Source organism: Epinephelus fuscoguttatus, linkage group LG17, assembly GCF_011397635.1.
Source record: "Epinephelus fuscoguttatus linkage group LG17, E.fuscoguttatus.final_Chr_v1".
Taxonomy (NCBI): domain Eukaryota; kingdom Metazoa; phylum Chordata; class Actinopteri; order Perciformes; family Serranidae; genus Epinephelus; species Epinephelus fuscoguttatus.
The window spans coordinates 24,291,364-24,308,189 of record NC_064768.1 but is presented as its reverse complement, the minus strand read 5'-3'; the positions used below and the strand labels follow the sequence as shown (position 1 = coordinate 24,308,189).

Genomic DNA, 16,826 nt, shown 5'->3' with positions numbered 1-16,826 from the left:
GTTAAAGTTATGCAAGATTTACTTAAAGAAAGAGAACTTTGTCTCGCTGTCCTTTTCCCCACAGATCAGCTGATTACATAAAAGGAACAGCTGACGTCCATACTTGACACAATATAAACAAAACAGCAAATAATTTTCTGCTGTAACGACTCCTGAGATAAACCATGTGGCGACTGCATCACTGAATAATAAAAGGAGGGAGAGAATAAATTCAATTAATTTTAACGAACTGATAAAGTTGCACTAGATGCTGATTAAAAAGGAAGTAAGTTAACATCAAACAGATCCTGATGCAGATTAGTTGCTGTCTTACACATGACGGTAACTTGTCACGTGACGAGGTTTTTAACTGGTTCCTGTAAACGTGAGCATATTTTCCCCACACTTGCCTCCCTCCGCTGGCTCCCTGTCAGTTTTTAGACACTTCTCAGATTGGTTCCCTTTTACTTATCTGACCTTTAAATTCTGCATACCCCACTCAGGTCACTCAGGTCCTCTGACTAGTCACTTCTGGTTGTCCCTCAGGCTCAGCCTGAAGCTCGGGGGCAAACACACCTTTTCAGTCGCCCCAGTCTGTGGAACAAACTGCTCCATCATATCAGATCCGCCTCCTCTACTGCGTCGCTCAAAGCACAGCTCGAGGCCCACCTCTCTTTTTTTGGCTTTTGAGTGTACTTAAATCACAAACACTAACTGGCCCTGTTATAATGGTTGTTTACTAGTTGCTACATTACTCATCTTTCATCTTGGTCTCTGCCTGGTTTATGCATGATTGTTCTGTGTGCTCTATTGACCTGATTTTATGCAGCCCATGTTTACAAAGCACATCGGACAGCTAATGTTGTTTTAGATGTGCTATAGAAATAAACTGACTTGATATTTAAACACTATAATAAATATACAGCAGTCTGGGCCCAGATGTTTGTCTCTAGACAGAAAGAAGAGCAGTGCTGAGTGTGAAGTTGTTCATGTGAGCGGTTCTTGAGAAAGCTGCAAAGAACAACAACACCACAAGACGAGAAATCCACCCCTTCCGAACAGGCATGTTTTCATCACACACTGCACTAGTGAAAAGAAAAGAAAAAATCAGGAATCACAATCAAAACAGTAAAATCTGGGTACCAAGTTTTTATTGCTTAATGTTTAATCTTTATTCCAAAGAAAAATATCAATTATTGACTGATATATCCTCCTGAGACCCTGTGTGCTCATATGAGGACATCACATTTTGGGTTTACTGGAGTTTGACATGGCAACAAATTTGACCAATGTTAGCAACAGTAATAAGACTCTGTTAATTAGGAAGTACTCGTTTGAAGACATTGGGACTTAATTATCATTGACAATGTTTCGTTTTTTATACATATCAGGTCCTACTGATCCCAAATAGCGAGGAGAAATTAAAAATTCATACTAAACAAAAGTTTGGGTCTCAGGAGGACAGACAAAGTTATAATAACAATTATATAGCACAGAGAACAACACAGTTATAAATGCATAAAAGGCAACTTAATTTCCTTCACGTGTAATATAAAAAAAAAAATTAATAATCATTTCATTTAAAATAAAACACTGATACACTAACACAAGATAAACATAAGGTTAATTACTGTGATGTTAAAAAAAATGTTGTGGGTCAAAGACAAACTACAAACTACAATATATATACAGTTTATATAACATAATATATACATGAACGTATGCTCTGTGCTCTGTAATGATTAAAGGTTCACTTCTATCCTTTTAAACGTTTTTCTCAGTATTCTTACTTTCTATTACTAGTAATATCCCCCTCTTTCCATCTTTCTGTGTTCAAGTTGAAATGTTTTATCTACATGAATGTCACACCTCCATTGTGCTCAAATCAGGTATATAACACACTGTATTAAAGACAGTTAGTAAAGGAACATATGCATATTAACTGTATGTCTGAGACTAAAGCTGCTCTCCTCTCCTGGTCTTTAGCATCACAGCGACAACAACAACACAGAGCATCACCAGCAGAATACTGAGCACTGAGCATCTCACTGTGTAGAAGGTGAAGTAAATCCCAAAGGGCTCTCTGTACATTAGAATCATTTTGGTTGGTGATAAACACTGTTCGTCCACAATGGCACACCAGTACTCTCCTGCGTCTTTCAGTGAGACATTAGAGATATGCAAGGTCCCGTCAGGGGACCAGCTCACTCTGCTCATGTTCAGACCAGAGGTTACACTACTGGTCCTGCCTTCTGTTCGGTCCGACTTGATGAACCAAACGAATGCCACACCCTTATCCCAATCTTTGCACATGAGAGTGACTTCTTCTCCCTCTGAGAAGAGCTCCACAGCAGGTGGGCCAAATTTGGGGCAAACCACCAGCGTAAATACTTGCAGGCCTTTAGAGGTTTCACACTCGTACGTACCTGAGTGATTTAATGTTAGCAATGAAAACACCAGAGAGTAGTTTTGGTCCATTTTCTGGTTTTGTTGCTGTAGGGGAAAGGACTCCCAACTTGGGGGCTGACTGTCAGTGAAATTATTGATAGTACACGGCAACACAGCCGTCTCTTCCACTGAGCGGTAGATTATGCCTTCAGCCAGGGGAATCTCTACAGGTTGGCTGCTGAAACACTGCTGTTGGTACATCCTCAGACAGGTGAACAATCGATCCGTTGTTGTGACCTTGGATGCATGAAGAGTTGATGTGTTTGTTACCTTCACTGATGTTATTTTGTCCTCCAAATCTTTGGTCCATATTTCTTGTTCATATTTAAAGTCCCTTTTGAGCCAAAGGATATCCAGACCATCAAATTTTCCCTCACAAGCCACGTCCAATGTTTGTCCAAATTTCAATGAAACAGACATTGGCTCAAAAGTTATTTGACAACTAATAATACTGTGTATATAATAATGTTTTTCTTATACGTAACTTTACTGTTGGTCCAACACTCCTGTTGGTATGAGCCAGAGTCTGAATCCGTCAGGGAGCTGATCCTGTAGGAAGTAATATTCTCCCTGCTGACAACTGAGAGTCGTTGTTTCAAGTCTTCAGGTACTAAGGGGTTCTCGGACCAGAGGTCAGAGGTGTTCCACAGGACAAGCTTCTCCTCACCAACAAATCTGGAGATCAGGCAGGAGCTGGCCTCTTTGGGTAGGTTGAAGGTGTAATCGTCCCAGCTCTTCCTGATGACAATGAGTTCTTCTGTATGAATGTTGCTGATGAGAGCAAACAGCAGGAGGGAGAGCTCTGCGACTGTAGCCATTCTGCTTTGAGGTCTCTTTGCAAGTGTTGTGCAGACACAGCCACCACTCACCTCATTAGCTCTATGTCGACCCTCATCAGCAGGAAGAATGTGCCTTTTTTTATCTCATCATCATAGGAAACTCAGAAGCGTTAGTCTCTTTATCAAGTAATCTATGCCCTTTGGACGTGTCCTAAACCACTGAGGCTGTCGTGTTTTCAAAGGCTGATTATTGAGATATGAGTAAACCACCAGTGAAAAGTGTGTGTGAGAGAGACACTGACAAAATTTGCGTATAAGTCTACGTCTGTGATGAGCGAGAGAGATGAGCATAAATAAAAAATAAATAATAATAATTAATATAGAAAGAATGATCTAGAATATCCACTTTGCACTTTCCGCAAACTAGTCAAGTTCTGCTTACAGTTTACATCCATGTCTGTGAAAACATGGATACTTTACACACATCTTCAACACAGGAGATCTTTAGAATCAGCACAGTTTCACGCCCAAGATTAAAGTCATCAATTCAGTATCTGACCAAATGTCTCCCCTTCTGTTCTTGAGTTTTGACACTGAATAATGGCCAAAAAAGTAGAACTTTATGATGTTACAGTGACCTTTGACCTTTTGAATACCTAATGTCATCACTTCATCATTTTATCCTATGAGACATTTATGTGAAATTTTGTAAGAATTAAAGGCGCTGTATGTAAGAATGTGGCCAAAACGGTTACTGCACTCAAATTCAAAATACTGCCGCGAGTCGTGTCCACCCCTCCTCCCCTACAGATTCAAGGTTGCTGGACAGCGGCACGCTGGAGACTGATTTGTTTGACCACGAGCGGCTGCCATTGCAGGGCCGCGTCGCTGCGTCCTTGATCTTCGGTTTTCCAGCGGACCATTCGAGCAACTCCGGCTTCTCTGCTGCTAACGCTGCTGCCGGGATACAGCTGAGGAGGAGCCAGCTGCTCATGCTATGTACTGGGACACTGCTAATGCTGCTTGCCGTGCTGCTGTAGCTCAGTCGTAACTGTAACTGATGCTGAGACTCTACTGACTGTGTGACTGGTAGACGGCGGTGGGTGGTGCAACAGGCCAAAACACAAATTCAAAACATAAACATGATTTGCAAAAAAAATTTTGTAGATGCAAATATTCTGGCTGTACTATTGATGTCAGTGAGATCAGTATGTCATATGAACATTATTCCTTAGTCTCTGTGACATATTGGGAGGATTTTACGACTATTTGCTTTAGATTTCTTACATATAGCTCCTTTAACATAAGAATTCTTGAGTTAAGGCCAAAAAACATGTTTGGTGAGGTCAGAGTGACCTTTGGCCACCAAAATCTAGCAAGTTTATTGTCGTGTCCAAGTTAACATTTCTGCCAAATTTGAAAAAATCACCTCAAAATGTTCAGAACACAGCCCTGTGGCTGTGTAAAGCAAACCAGGTCTGGATTAGGAGTAGGCAGGAAGTTGCTGCAGGCGGAGTGGCCGAAGACATCACATTTCTACAAGTTTGCGTTCTGCTAGTTTCATATGTTTGTTAAATTGATCCTTTTGTCTCCCTTTTTGTTGCACTAATGGATAACGAGCATTGTCGTCATTGACCCCAGTAAAATATATCCTTAAATCTGCTGCCTCCACTGTGTCACGTTTATATCTGATGTGTGATAGGTTGCTAGATCAGTTCATAAGAGGGTAAATGTCCCAAGTTTATCATCATTATCGACATAAATTTTGTTGTGATCTCCTTTCAAAATTGTTTCATCACCAGCCCTGTGTCTTACCTGTTTAAGAACACCATAATGATTAAACTAAACTCTTTGATCTACTGTTAACCATTCATTTAAAGACCCTCGTTAAATGTTGACATTTTAGTAAAACGGTGATTATTAATGTATTTTCTAAAGAGCTTCACCTCTAAATCAATAGTGCTTCTGAGGATATGATACTTTAATCTTGGCTGGGGAAAATCAATTTGCCACTCTGACCTCAATTGTCATTTTAGAAATGTGTAACATCAGCTGACGACAGATTAACAGTTTTAAAGACGTACCGAGAGCGTCGTTCCTGTAGCGTGCTGAAGCCGGCAAAGGACTGACTCCGGATTATACCATTGGGCCCTCCGGGAGAGTGGGTGCCGGCCGCCATGATCTCTGGGACGCGGGACGACACTCCTGGAGAAAAGACAGACACAGAAATCCATTACAAACAAATCCACTGACAATATTTAGACAGCGTGTGGTGGCTCGAGGATCTGGGTCAGTAATGCATCACGGGTACAACAAAAGCACCCTATGAACTCAATTAACACCCAAACCATGTCAACAGAAAGGTTAATTAGAGTGCAGGGAGAACTGTGCAATGTAGAACAAAGTAGGGACTGTTGGTGAAGCTTGCCATGTGTGATGTGGACGAGCAGCATTCAGAGCCTGCACTAACATGTCTCTACTACTCTGGCCTACCTGTCACCACTCAACTGCAAACATACCTCAACTGCTACTGTTTTCCTTCCTCAGGCAGGTGTCACAAAAAAAGGCTCGTCACTTTCCATTCAGTGTTTGTACATATTTTCTACCTGAACTAAGAAGTCAACCCAAAAAGGCGTTTCATTAGTCTGACAGCTGTTTAAAATGGAGCACGAGCAGAACTCAATGCATGGTGGGGGACTGTACCACAGATCTGCTGTAGCTTTAAAGGCCACGTTTGCCTTCTACAAATCTAATTTATGTGTTTCCAAGAAAAACCAATCCAGGCCGTCCTATGGCTGAGTTATCTAATCAGCCTCTCTTATAGTTAAGACATCTTTTATCACAGTGTCTCTATATTTAGCAGCAGCAGCAGCCTGTCAGATTTTAACCTTTTTTTTTTAAGCTGATGTGGAATGCAACACGGCTCACATGGACACTTGGGGAACAAGCTGAAAATAGACAAGAGAAACGTCCACGTACAGCTGTCAGATAATGATGTAGCAGAGATGAAGTGCCTGCAGGAAAGGATCCACTGAGATAACTGAATCACAGTGTCAGCTAGCATGTTGAGATTTTGTCCAGATCAGGGTGCTAGTGGCAGCAGGTTGGCATTTAAAACTTAAAGGGCAGTTCAGTGAATATTTAAACTTGTTTGATGACGTGCAAAGCAGCGAATCCTCAATCTGCTGCTCTTTTGTGGCCCAAAGTGACGTTATTAAGCAGATCAGGTATCAGTCAGGCATGACCTCAACATTAAAAATGTTTATTTTGTCAATGTCTGCGTTTATATGCACACCAATATTCTGAATATGACAGTAATTTCCAATTAAGGCATGTAGGCTATGCTGATATTCAGTGTTTTAATAGCATGACATGGGCATGTACACAGCACATTCTGAATATACATCTCAACTGGAGTTTTAACGAAGTGGGTGTTTAAGCAAAAATGCATGTTTGTCGGCACTGGGCATACGATTTGATAAATGAAACTTGGCTTATACTGCACAAATTTGTTTTGCTGTCAAATGCTGCCCCGATTACTTTAACTTATCAAGAATTTTCTGTTTTTGGATTCTTTACTCAAGATGAAGACTCGCAAGAAAAACCTGGTGAGTAACCAATACTCAAATGATCATTTCGTGGGTGAAGTATTACCTTAAATAAAAAAATTTCACGCAGTAAGGTACACACCAAATCCAAATATGCATCGGTCAAATTCAGAACGAAATCCTGAATCAAGAGAAACCTTGCAGATGCTGATCTCAGTGTTAACAGTGTGACGACTGTAAACATTGTAGTACTGTATCACTCACAACTGGGCTGAAGGAAAAGTATAGCAAACACACTAACGCCTGGAGGAGAGAGACAGATTTGTCAAATCAAATTAAAGTCCACTGACAAGCAAAGGCATCAGCCTCAGCATTCAGCTCTCCTGTTTGTGCCTGTCCTCCTCACACAAACAAGATAAACGGTCACGCAGCACTACAAGTGGAACAACTTTGAAAAACCAAGTGACAAGCAAAACGCTGCATTTTTGTGCCACTCTGTTTGTGGGGCCTTGTGTTTGTTTGACCTTGTTTTATTTTCCACTGATCCATCAGTCTGTCTTCAGAGGACAGACTACCTCTGTGTGGTGCTCGCTCTGTCATACAAATGCAAACATGTACACACACACACACACACACACACCATCTCCGTCCACAGACACCTCAGTGCTACAAGCGATTGAGCAACCTGATATCCCCTTCTTTGGTGTGTGTGACGGACAGAGAGTCACACAAAGACCCGGCACGGGGCCCGACGAAAGATTAGAGCCTTGTTTTGCGGCAGGGGGACAATAGGCCAGTGAGACTGATACTGTTCAGGCTATTAATAGCAGCTAGCTCACTTTAACACTGAGGACCCTGATGGCTGTGACTCAGTAAATGAATCATCAGGTCCAATGACTGGATGGATGTTTTGGCTCGAGACAGCGTGTTCTGCTTTGAATGGCTCTATGTAGCTAAAATTATATCTTGTTTTCCTCTACAGATCGGTTGTTTTTCTGTGAAAAATTATGTAACATTCTTTGGATTTTATAGTCTTAACACACCTCGTGCAATGCAATATGATTTAAAACAACATCACAACAGAATTAAAGCTGCAGCATACAGTGCGGCGGTTTGCAGCCGAGTGTGAAGCGGTCGGGAAGAGAGTCAGCACCTCCAAATCTGAGGCCATGGTTCTCTGCTGGAAAATGGTGGACTGCCATCTCCGAGTTGGGACAGAGTTACTGCTCAACGAGGGAGTTCAAGTATCTCGGGGTCTTGTTCACGAGTGAGGGTAGAATGGACCATGAGATGGATGAGTGGTTTGACGGGCCGGTGCAGCGCCTGCATCACTGCAGAAGCTGCACCGGCCCATCGTGGTGAAGAGGGAGCTGAGCCAGAAGACGAAGCTTTCGATTTACTGCTCCATCTACGTCCCAACCCTTACCTATGGTCATGAGCTCTTGGTTGTGACCGAAAGAATGAGATCGTGGATTCAAGCAGCCGCGATGAGTTTCCTCCATGTGGCTGGGCTCAGCCTTAGACATAGGAAAAGGAGCTCGGACATCCGAAGGGAGCTCGGAGTAGAGCCGCTGCACCTTCGTGTCCAAAGGGGTCAATTGAGGTAGTTAGAGCATCTGATCAGGATGCCTCTTGTGCACCTCCCGCTGGAGGTGTTTCAGGCACACCCCACTGGTAGGAGGCCCAGAGACAGTCCCAGAACACACTGGAGGGATTATATATCTCATCTGGCCTGGGAATGCCTTGGGGGCTAAGTGGATGAAAATGGATGGATGGAGCAGAGGCTCGACTCGCTTCGCCTGATTGTCACCACAGTGACTTGCTTGAGACTTGAAAGTTAAGACTTGCATGTGTGACTTCCTCCCAACTCTGAATACAATAATCAATAATAACACTGCATTATCATATTGTCCTGACCTGACCACAGTTGGTGGGTGGCAGAAGAAGCAGCAATTTTCCCAAAAGCTCTGAAGCATTTCGGTCCATTTCAGTATCTGGATGCTCAACAGCAGTTTTCTGCCATGCAGTGTTTGTCTCTCTGACTTTCTGACTCACTCTCCTAAAAGAAGAGCAGTGGGCGGCAAATGATATACAGTACATTTTGTTACCTAATGCTTTCTGGGTAATGGACACTGTTCCCTGCACTTCAGCCATTTCCCGAAGATTTCTGGTAGATTTTAGACAAAGGACGAGAGAAATGTTGGACACTTGAAAACTAAAAGCTGTACGTAATGATACCAGATGGTGTAAACTGTTTAGTTTCAAGTCCATTCAACATCCTGATGTTCCAAAATGGTACAAGCAGGTAGTTCTGCCCATGATGAGGGCACAAGGGAATAAAAGTATGCCTTGCTGTCAGCAGAGAAAAGCTGTGAAATAACAGCACTCAGACAGTTCAAACTGGGGAGATGGCTTCATATTTAGAGTTACATGGTGTGCTCACTAAAATCTAATGTCGACTGTGAGGCAGAGACTGTATGAAACAAACTCAGTGTTTGTCCTACATTCATTTATCAAGGACTCGCCCATCCACTGCTGGATGAATGTGACACTTAGACAAAAAAAAAAAATCATCTTCTCTCCCTCAGTAACATCCAGTACCTGCTTTTTAGCATCAGCTGTTTGTTTCCAATAAGTCATTTTCCAAGTATACTTGAGTCTTAGACTGACAGTCAGACAAAACAAGACACCAAAGTTAGAGAAAACAGCCTGTTTTAACTCTCCTTATGTGTTTTTGCAGTAGAGATTTTGGCATGAGTGGTATGCTCAACATTCACACTCATGTCCGGGCTTCTGGTTTTTCCCAAAACCTTTCCCAGCCTCAGCAAGCCCCTTCAAAACAAACTCCACATTTAAATCAATGGTCCCCACGTATAAAGACACACACACAAACAAAGAGTTGAGTTCAGTCACTGAATCATAAAAACCTTTCCTCTGCACCTCTTAGTGTCACCGCTCATCTCGTCTAAAGAGCCTTTCAGAACGAGAATAACAATGCCAACTCTCGCAGTGTGTTCTGGTTTGGTGCCAGGCGCTAACCCGCGTTGAATACAGCCGCCATTCAGTCCATTCACTGGTCTTTTTTTTCTGGCGCTCACATGCTAACAGCCTTAAATGCCCCTCGACGAGGTGTGAGTGTGTGTTTCTTTGTGGAATATGTGAACATCGGTTCGATCAGTATGCTGAGCTGCAGCTTGGCAAAGAGCGGACAAATGATACACGGACACACACACAGGTTAGTGAAGGGGGACAAGCGTGAGAGAGCAGGACACCTGATGCAATCTCAATTTGCTGTTCACTCTCTAAGGTCCTTGTGCATTAATGCATTAGTCCCACCCATGACTGTCAGTGTGTGTGTGTGTGTGTGTGTGTGCTCTGAGTGCTGGGGGGTGAGGGGCAGAATGGATAAGTGCATGAGGGATGAGAGAACGTCTAGGAAGACACAGGAACCTCTTAAATGACCACTACAACCTGCAAGGCGAGGGTCATGTGACTGACGAGGGTTAGCTGAGCTAATCTTATAGTAAGTTTACTGCCACCGTTTGCTGTGAATTAAGGCTGCACGATATGTCTTGTGACAAACAGATATTAAAGTGTATTCAGTTCTTGACTGATGGTTATGAACACTAACTGTACTTGGCGTCCTCTCTCCTGTTTTCAAATTACTGCCAGTAGACTGACATGCCTTGTTTTTTGTTTTTAGGCACCAGCTCCTATCTAGCAGTCACATTTCATCTGCACTCATCTTTCTTCAACCATGCAGAGCAGTACAGCAGTACTAGTCTAATAAACCTCACTCAAATGCATGAAGATTCTAACCAATCAGATGATGCCTAACAGCAAGGGCTCGGTCTGATTGGCCGGAGAGTTAACAGCATGGTGTGCATCAGACAAAATAGCCCCTACAAACATGTAATTTAATATATTGTTATTATATTCAATGTGCAGTATCATAGATGTGTTTATTGTGCAGGCTAACACTGCAATGACAAGTAAAAAAATATTGTGCAGTCCTACTGTCTGACATCGTGAAGAGAGCTGGAAGAAATCTTTTGGGAAATTGAAGGGTCCCACAAAAACTGAAATAACATGGAAGGGATCCTTAAATGTAGTTGGGACTCCACCCGACTCAGAATTCTGTGTCGAATCTAATTTGGCTTTTTGATACTAATATTCAACTATTTGTTCCTTTTTTTCCCCACACAGAGTTTGAGAGTTTGAACAGATGTTAATGGTTACAATGCGGTTACTAATGTGTGCTAACCAAGCTAACAACGAATTGTAAATGTGCAACATTTTTTGCTGACACTATACAGCAAACAACAGCCAGTGACTGTACTTTATAAAGTTGCTGTGAAGTGAGGAGCGCTCACTCTACAGCTAAATCTAGGGACTGCAATGTCCACAGAAGTACAATGCACTCTGACTGAAAACAAAGAACCACTGCTTGACTTGAGGAATCTCAGTCGACTGAGGGGTCTCTGACTGATAATTCAATCTTCATCTTTCAAGAGTCAGGCCTAAATGTAGTCTTCCAAGATCTAAACAGCTAAAAGTCCTGGTTTGGATGAATATTCATGAAGGATGTAATGTCATATTTTGGAGGGAAGTTGGCTTGTTACAATCTTACAAAACTAAATAGTAGTGAAAGAATAAAGACACAACAGGTTGATTAACAAGTTTTACGATTCACCTTTTGCTGTGTGGAGTTTCACTAATTTTCTAATTATGTTTTGCTCTGCTTTATGGTTTACTTTCGGTGACAGTGCAAGCACACAAGCCAGCAAGGCTCCCAAAAATTTGCACTTTGCAGGTCGTCCTGGGCGGACACTGGACACACAACAGCACCATCACACAACTTTCTTTCTTCAGCACCCAAACAATCACAGATTCAAACATTTGCCAAAGAAACACATAAAATGACTATAATTTTGCCATCTTCCAGATCTTTCTTTCATGTTTGAGAGTTTGTTTTCTGGTGACTCAGAAGTCTGAATTGTTTTTTCCAAACATTTCTCCCACCGAGGTCACCTCCTGTTTTCTCCTCAATGGCAGTATGACTCATTGTCTTCTTCTATTGTTTCTATTGTTTCTTCTGTCCTCCCCTCCCGCTCTACCTCTCACTCTCATTGTTTTCTTTCATACAATCGTATATTGATTATAAAACATTTTCTCTTTCCATGAAGCACATTGATGACTTAGGGTTCTCATTGATTTCTTTTATCAGCAGCTACTTTTTTTCTTTTATGAAGTTTGCAGCAAAGAAAGAGTAGATGGAGACGAGGAGACGCAGGTGAGCTAGAGATAAACGCAATGACTCATTATCAGGACTATGTGTGATATACTGTTTATTCAGTGTATGTACACAGACTCTGCTACATCTCTTAATTCTTAGCTCTAACAATCACAATCATTTCAGCTTCTTCAAGTGTTGCTGCACAAATCGCACTTTGCTCACTATGCCCACCTCACTCTCCTCCTTTATACAGGAGTCTCAACCAAACTCACAGACACACACACACCCTCTGCATGTGTGTGTGTTTGTGCCTATTTAATGAGTGTTCATGAGTGTGTATTTATGTGTTTAAAAAAAACAGTGTCAGCTCCTAGTGCATGTTAAGAAAAGGAGCCTAATTCTTAATGCCTGTATAAATTAGCCTCACCATGGCAACAGCAGACAAAATGGGATGAAGTGCGTTACGTAAAACAACGGTTATGAGCCAACTGCCAAGAAGTAGGACACACGCCCTCGTGTTACAGGGCCGAGGCTTTTAAAGCACCAATCCTTCATTTGGAAAAAAGCTGTTTTTATATTCAGATCTTTTACAGATGCTGCTTTAAATGTCATCAAAAGCCTCCTTAAACTGCTTTTCAACGTCCCTTCCCTTCTAATTTTGTCTCTTTGTATGTTAACGTGGCGAGAAGTGCAGATAAAAATAGGAAGCAATTAAAGAATAAGGCAGCTAGGAGATGAGGAGAGATGTGACAGGAGAATAAAAAGATGCAGCAGTCTGGATGCAAGATACAAACAATCAGGCCTCTGTTGAAACAGAACAAAACCAAGGGATTACAGTGATGACATACTGTTTACATATGACTGGAAATGCTAACATGTTCCAACACACCCTGCAGGTTGCAAGCGCGTGCCTGAAAGCTGTGCAGTTATTCCTTGTGCTGCGCTGAGTCCATATCTGTGTGAACGGGTTCAGGGAGGAGGGGAAGTGCTGGTGCCGCTCCAAACTGGGCTAAAACTGGCTGCAGGCTGCCATCACTGAGCCAGAACACACTACATTGTTTCGTTCTGTCTTTTTGTTTTCCTGTAATCCTGTTCATAACTGAAAACAAGCATGAGGGCATCTGACAGAGCTTCTATTTTCTATTTTCATAGACCTCACAAGTGTCTCAAACTGCATCAAAAAGAAACTAAGGTACCTTCACTTTAGTCTACTTAGCATGCTCATATTAAACTACAGAATCACTGCATGTAAATCCAAAGTTTCTCTCAAATATTAAAACAAGTTAAGATTTAAGACCTCCAGCAAGACATCCTGAAACTTCAACTGTTCTCAGATTACAGACTGTCTACATAATTCCATGCATGCATAGAGTGCATAAGATTAATTTTGAGATGAAAGGCAGCATGTTTTAATCCCACTCTGATCTCCTGTCCCACTAACCTGTTGACCATTTTGCAAAGAACGTGTTTTAAATCCAAAGTTCCCTGCAGGTAGAGCGTGTGACACTGACAAATCTGCCTGCAGAGCACACACAGGCGCGTAATCACAAGCACAGTTATGTTTTGAAAGGTGACACCAGAACGGTGCACATGCAAATGTGAATCTACAGTCCTATACAGCAGTAAGATCGTGATATTGCTTCTTAACCGACTTCAGGATTTGGTCATTTATAGCTACTTTTACAAGTTAAAATGACTGGAGGTGAAGAGAGGCTCATTATCCTCGGTGCTCAAGAGAAGTGCAGGTTACTCCTGAGGAGGGAGTGCTTATTCATCCTGACTGAAAGGCTTCTCAAAAAGATGTGCTAAAAGGACAAATAAAGGTGGTGGCGATGAAACACTTTTAATAATAAGGATGGTTCACAGAGTATTCAGCTCACTGCCTGCAACGCACTTTGACTGAGAAGGGATCAAACCTGGAGAAATTTTGATGTGTATATTCATGAAGTTAAAGCTGCTGTTATCAATATTTTTACATTAGTAATGGATTAAATGACAATGTATGCCTGTAGTGACAAACCCAGACGCCCAAGTCAGCAGTTCTCCTCAGCTCTACTGAACATTTTAGCATCTTTCAGCTCATCGTTTTGACTTTCAGACCCACAACTTTCATATTTTAGATCCCACTTATCGGTGTGTGTGTGTTTTTTTTTTTGCCGCAGCAGCAATAACGCTCTACAAATCTACCTGCTCAGTGTGCACACGGACACAGTTAGTGACTGAACAGGTGAGCGCAGTGAAGCACTTAGCAGCTAAAGAGCCAAATACTTCCCTTAATAGTTAGCTGCTGTTGCGGTAGTGTGAGCTCCACGGCTGAGACTCTTGTGGGTTCGACTGGCCGCACTAACACTGTGAGAGGGCTAACTGTTAGCATCACATGGCTAACGTTACGATGCAGTTATCAACGCAGCTGTTTCAGTGGTGGTGTCGCTGTGAGTTTGTTAGCACTGTTAAATGGCTCTGTGTTGGATGTTAGCTGCTGCTGCTGCGTTAGCTCGTGCTTACCAGGCAGAAATTGAACTGACCATTTGCCGGGAGGGGAGCGGCTCCCGAAATGACAGCAAAAGAAAGTTGCTGGAGCAGGGAGTCCAGGATCAGACTGTAGCGCAAAAACAATCAAATGCAGGTATGGTTTGACTGGATACGTTCCGAAACGCTTGGGTTGTTTCGGTTGATGTAACTTAAAGGTATCAAGGAACCAATACCCAGCCCGAATGATAATAAAAGTATAATAATAATAATAATAATAATATGTCCGACGTGTGTTTACAGTTTGTTTTTGCTGCTGCCAAGTGGCCCAAAAAAATCTGTTATTGCAGGTTCAAGGGTTTGTTCATTTTTGGTTAAAACATGAAACCCAGCAAACAACCCACCTTCAGTCACCTGACCCTCTGGTTACCAGCATCCAAAACATGCATTCCCACACAAACAGAAGAGGATGTTGTAAATAACTTGACCAGTTGACAGTTAGGAATTCACCAAAAGCTTTGAACCTGAGAAGAGCGACCCAGTTTCGGCTGCAGTCACCTACACTGTGTCACATGTAGGGTGATAAATAACATTTTTACACGCTGACTAAAAATGAAGAGTCACCAGTTGAGGTTTCGGCAATCCCATCACACAGACAAAACACACAAGAGAGACAATGGGCAGTACAGAAATTTCAACACATCCTGTGTGATGCAGGTATGCGGCGATGATCATGATACCTCAGGTACCAAAAGAATCAATAGCTTGGTCAATAGTCATCTCCGCAGATGTGAACAATGCTTCTCTGTGAGTCACTTTGAATGGCCACAATGGGGGAAAATTCCTGAAGGGACACAAGCGTTTGACAAAAACAACAAACTGACATGTAGCAAAGACAAAGAAACACATGACTCATCTTTACAAGCTAGCTTGCGCGACCGACCCCAAACAACTGAATCTGTCAGAAGATCTGACTGCTGCATATCAAGAAACTGGAACCATGTACTAATGAAGACAAAAGCACACTGCTCCATTTGGAAATGTGACGATTTATCAAGAAGTTAGTTAAGCCATGAACAGATAAGAGAACAGTTTGACATATTTGCTTTCTTACCAAAACGTAGATTGCTATGATCAATACCCCTCTCATGTCTGTACAGTTAGCTTAGCTTAGCATAAAGACTGGGAACATGGGGAAACAGCTAGCCTGGTTGTGACGAAAGGTAACAAAATTCACCTTCCAGCACATTAACATGTTATATCTCAATTGTTTTCATGTCCCTGTGGCTTCATATTTACCATAGAGACGCACAGAGCTGCAACAATTAATCAATTCATTGTCAATTATTAAATTAATCACCAACTAATTTGATAATTGGTTGAAAAAGTAAAGTCAAAATTCTCTGATTTCAGCTTCTTAAATGTGAATATTTTATGTCTTCTTTACTTATGTAAGAAAGTAAACTGTATATGCTAAGGTTGTGGACAAAAAAGACATTTGAGGACATCATCTTGGGGTTTGGGAATCACTGATTTTTACCATTTTCTGATGTCTCATATACCAAACAACTAATTGATTAATCAAAAAAAAAAAAAAAAAAAATCAACATTGAAAATAATTGTTAGTTGCAGCTCTAGAAACACTAAAGAGTTAACATTTTTCTATCCAAACCTTGGCCAGACTGGAAATGATACATTTCTCCAGATTACAGTTTGAAATTGAAATTTGTTTTTGTTCAAGTATTCACCCTGTGTATCAGGACCTTATCCAAAACTAATCAAGCTGCCTGAAATCCTGACCCACATAATCCAAATCTTCAGATCTCAGACATATTCCCATGGCGAATGATTTACCAAAACACAACCAAAGCTTTATCGGGTCATCATTAAACTATAAATAACATCAACAAGAGTCAGCTGACGTTCACTTCAGTCATCTGATGTGGTTTATTAGCAGACAGATTGGGAACTAGATCTGTTGCAGAGAGGACGCGACTGTTGTGTGAATGCCAAAGTGTGGGAATCGAACAGGGTCTGTGCAGTGTGTGTGTGCGAGAGAGAGAGTGAGAAAGGAGGCCAGCGCCAGCTTCATCACATGAAAGTCGAGACAGGTCAGAGACATTGCCAACGAGCTGCGGAAATACACACACATGCAAACATTAAATCTGAATCTAATTTTCAGATTTGGATTTTAGAGGACAGATAGGCATTTTAGGCCACTGTTGGAATTATGTGTAAACTCAATTAGTACACGTTATTAGTATTCTTAATATTTGTCTTTGAAGACCTCATGTTTAACAAGAACCATAGCTTGTTTCTGACCACCTCTGACATTTCCCCCTGCATTTGAAGGCACTGCCCGCTCTT

At 41.8% G+C, this 16,826-nt stretch overlaps 1 protein-coding gene across 4 annotated transcripts in view; it reads right to left on the bottom strand.

Annotated features, from left to right (window-relative positions):
- The window catches only part of ripor2 (RHO family interacting cell polarization regulator 2), a 105,052-nt gene that overhangs the window by 32,690 nt on the left and 55,536 nt on the right, over positions 1 to 16,826 (bottom strand). For all 4 annotated transcript variants that reach the window (XM_049601702.1, XM_049601703.1, XM_049601701.1 and 1 more), the window contains exon 2: positions 5,291 to 5,411. In XM_049601702.1, the coding sequence (XP_049457659.1) occupies positions 5,291 to 5,411 (121 nt within the window). The remainder of the gene's footprint in view (positions 1 to 5,290; positions 5,412 to 16,826) is intronic.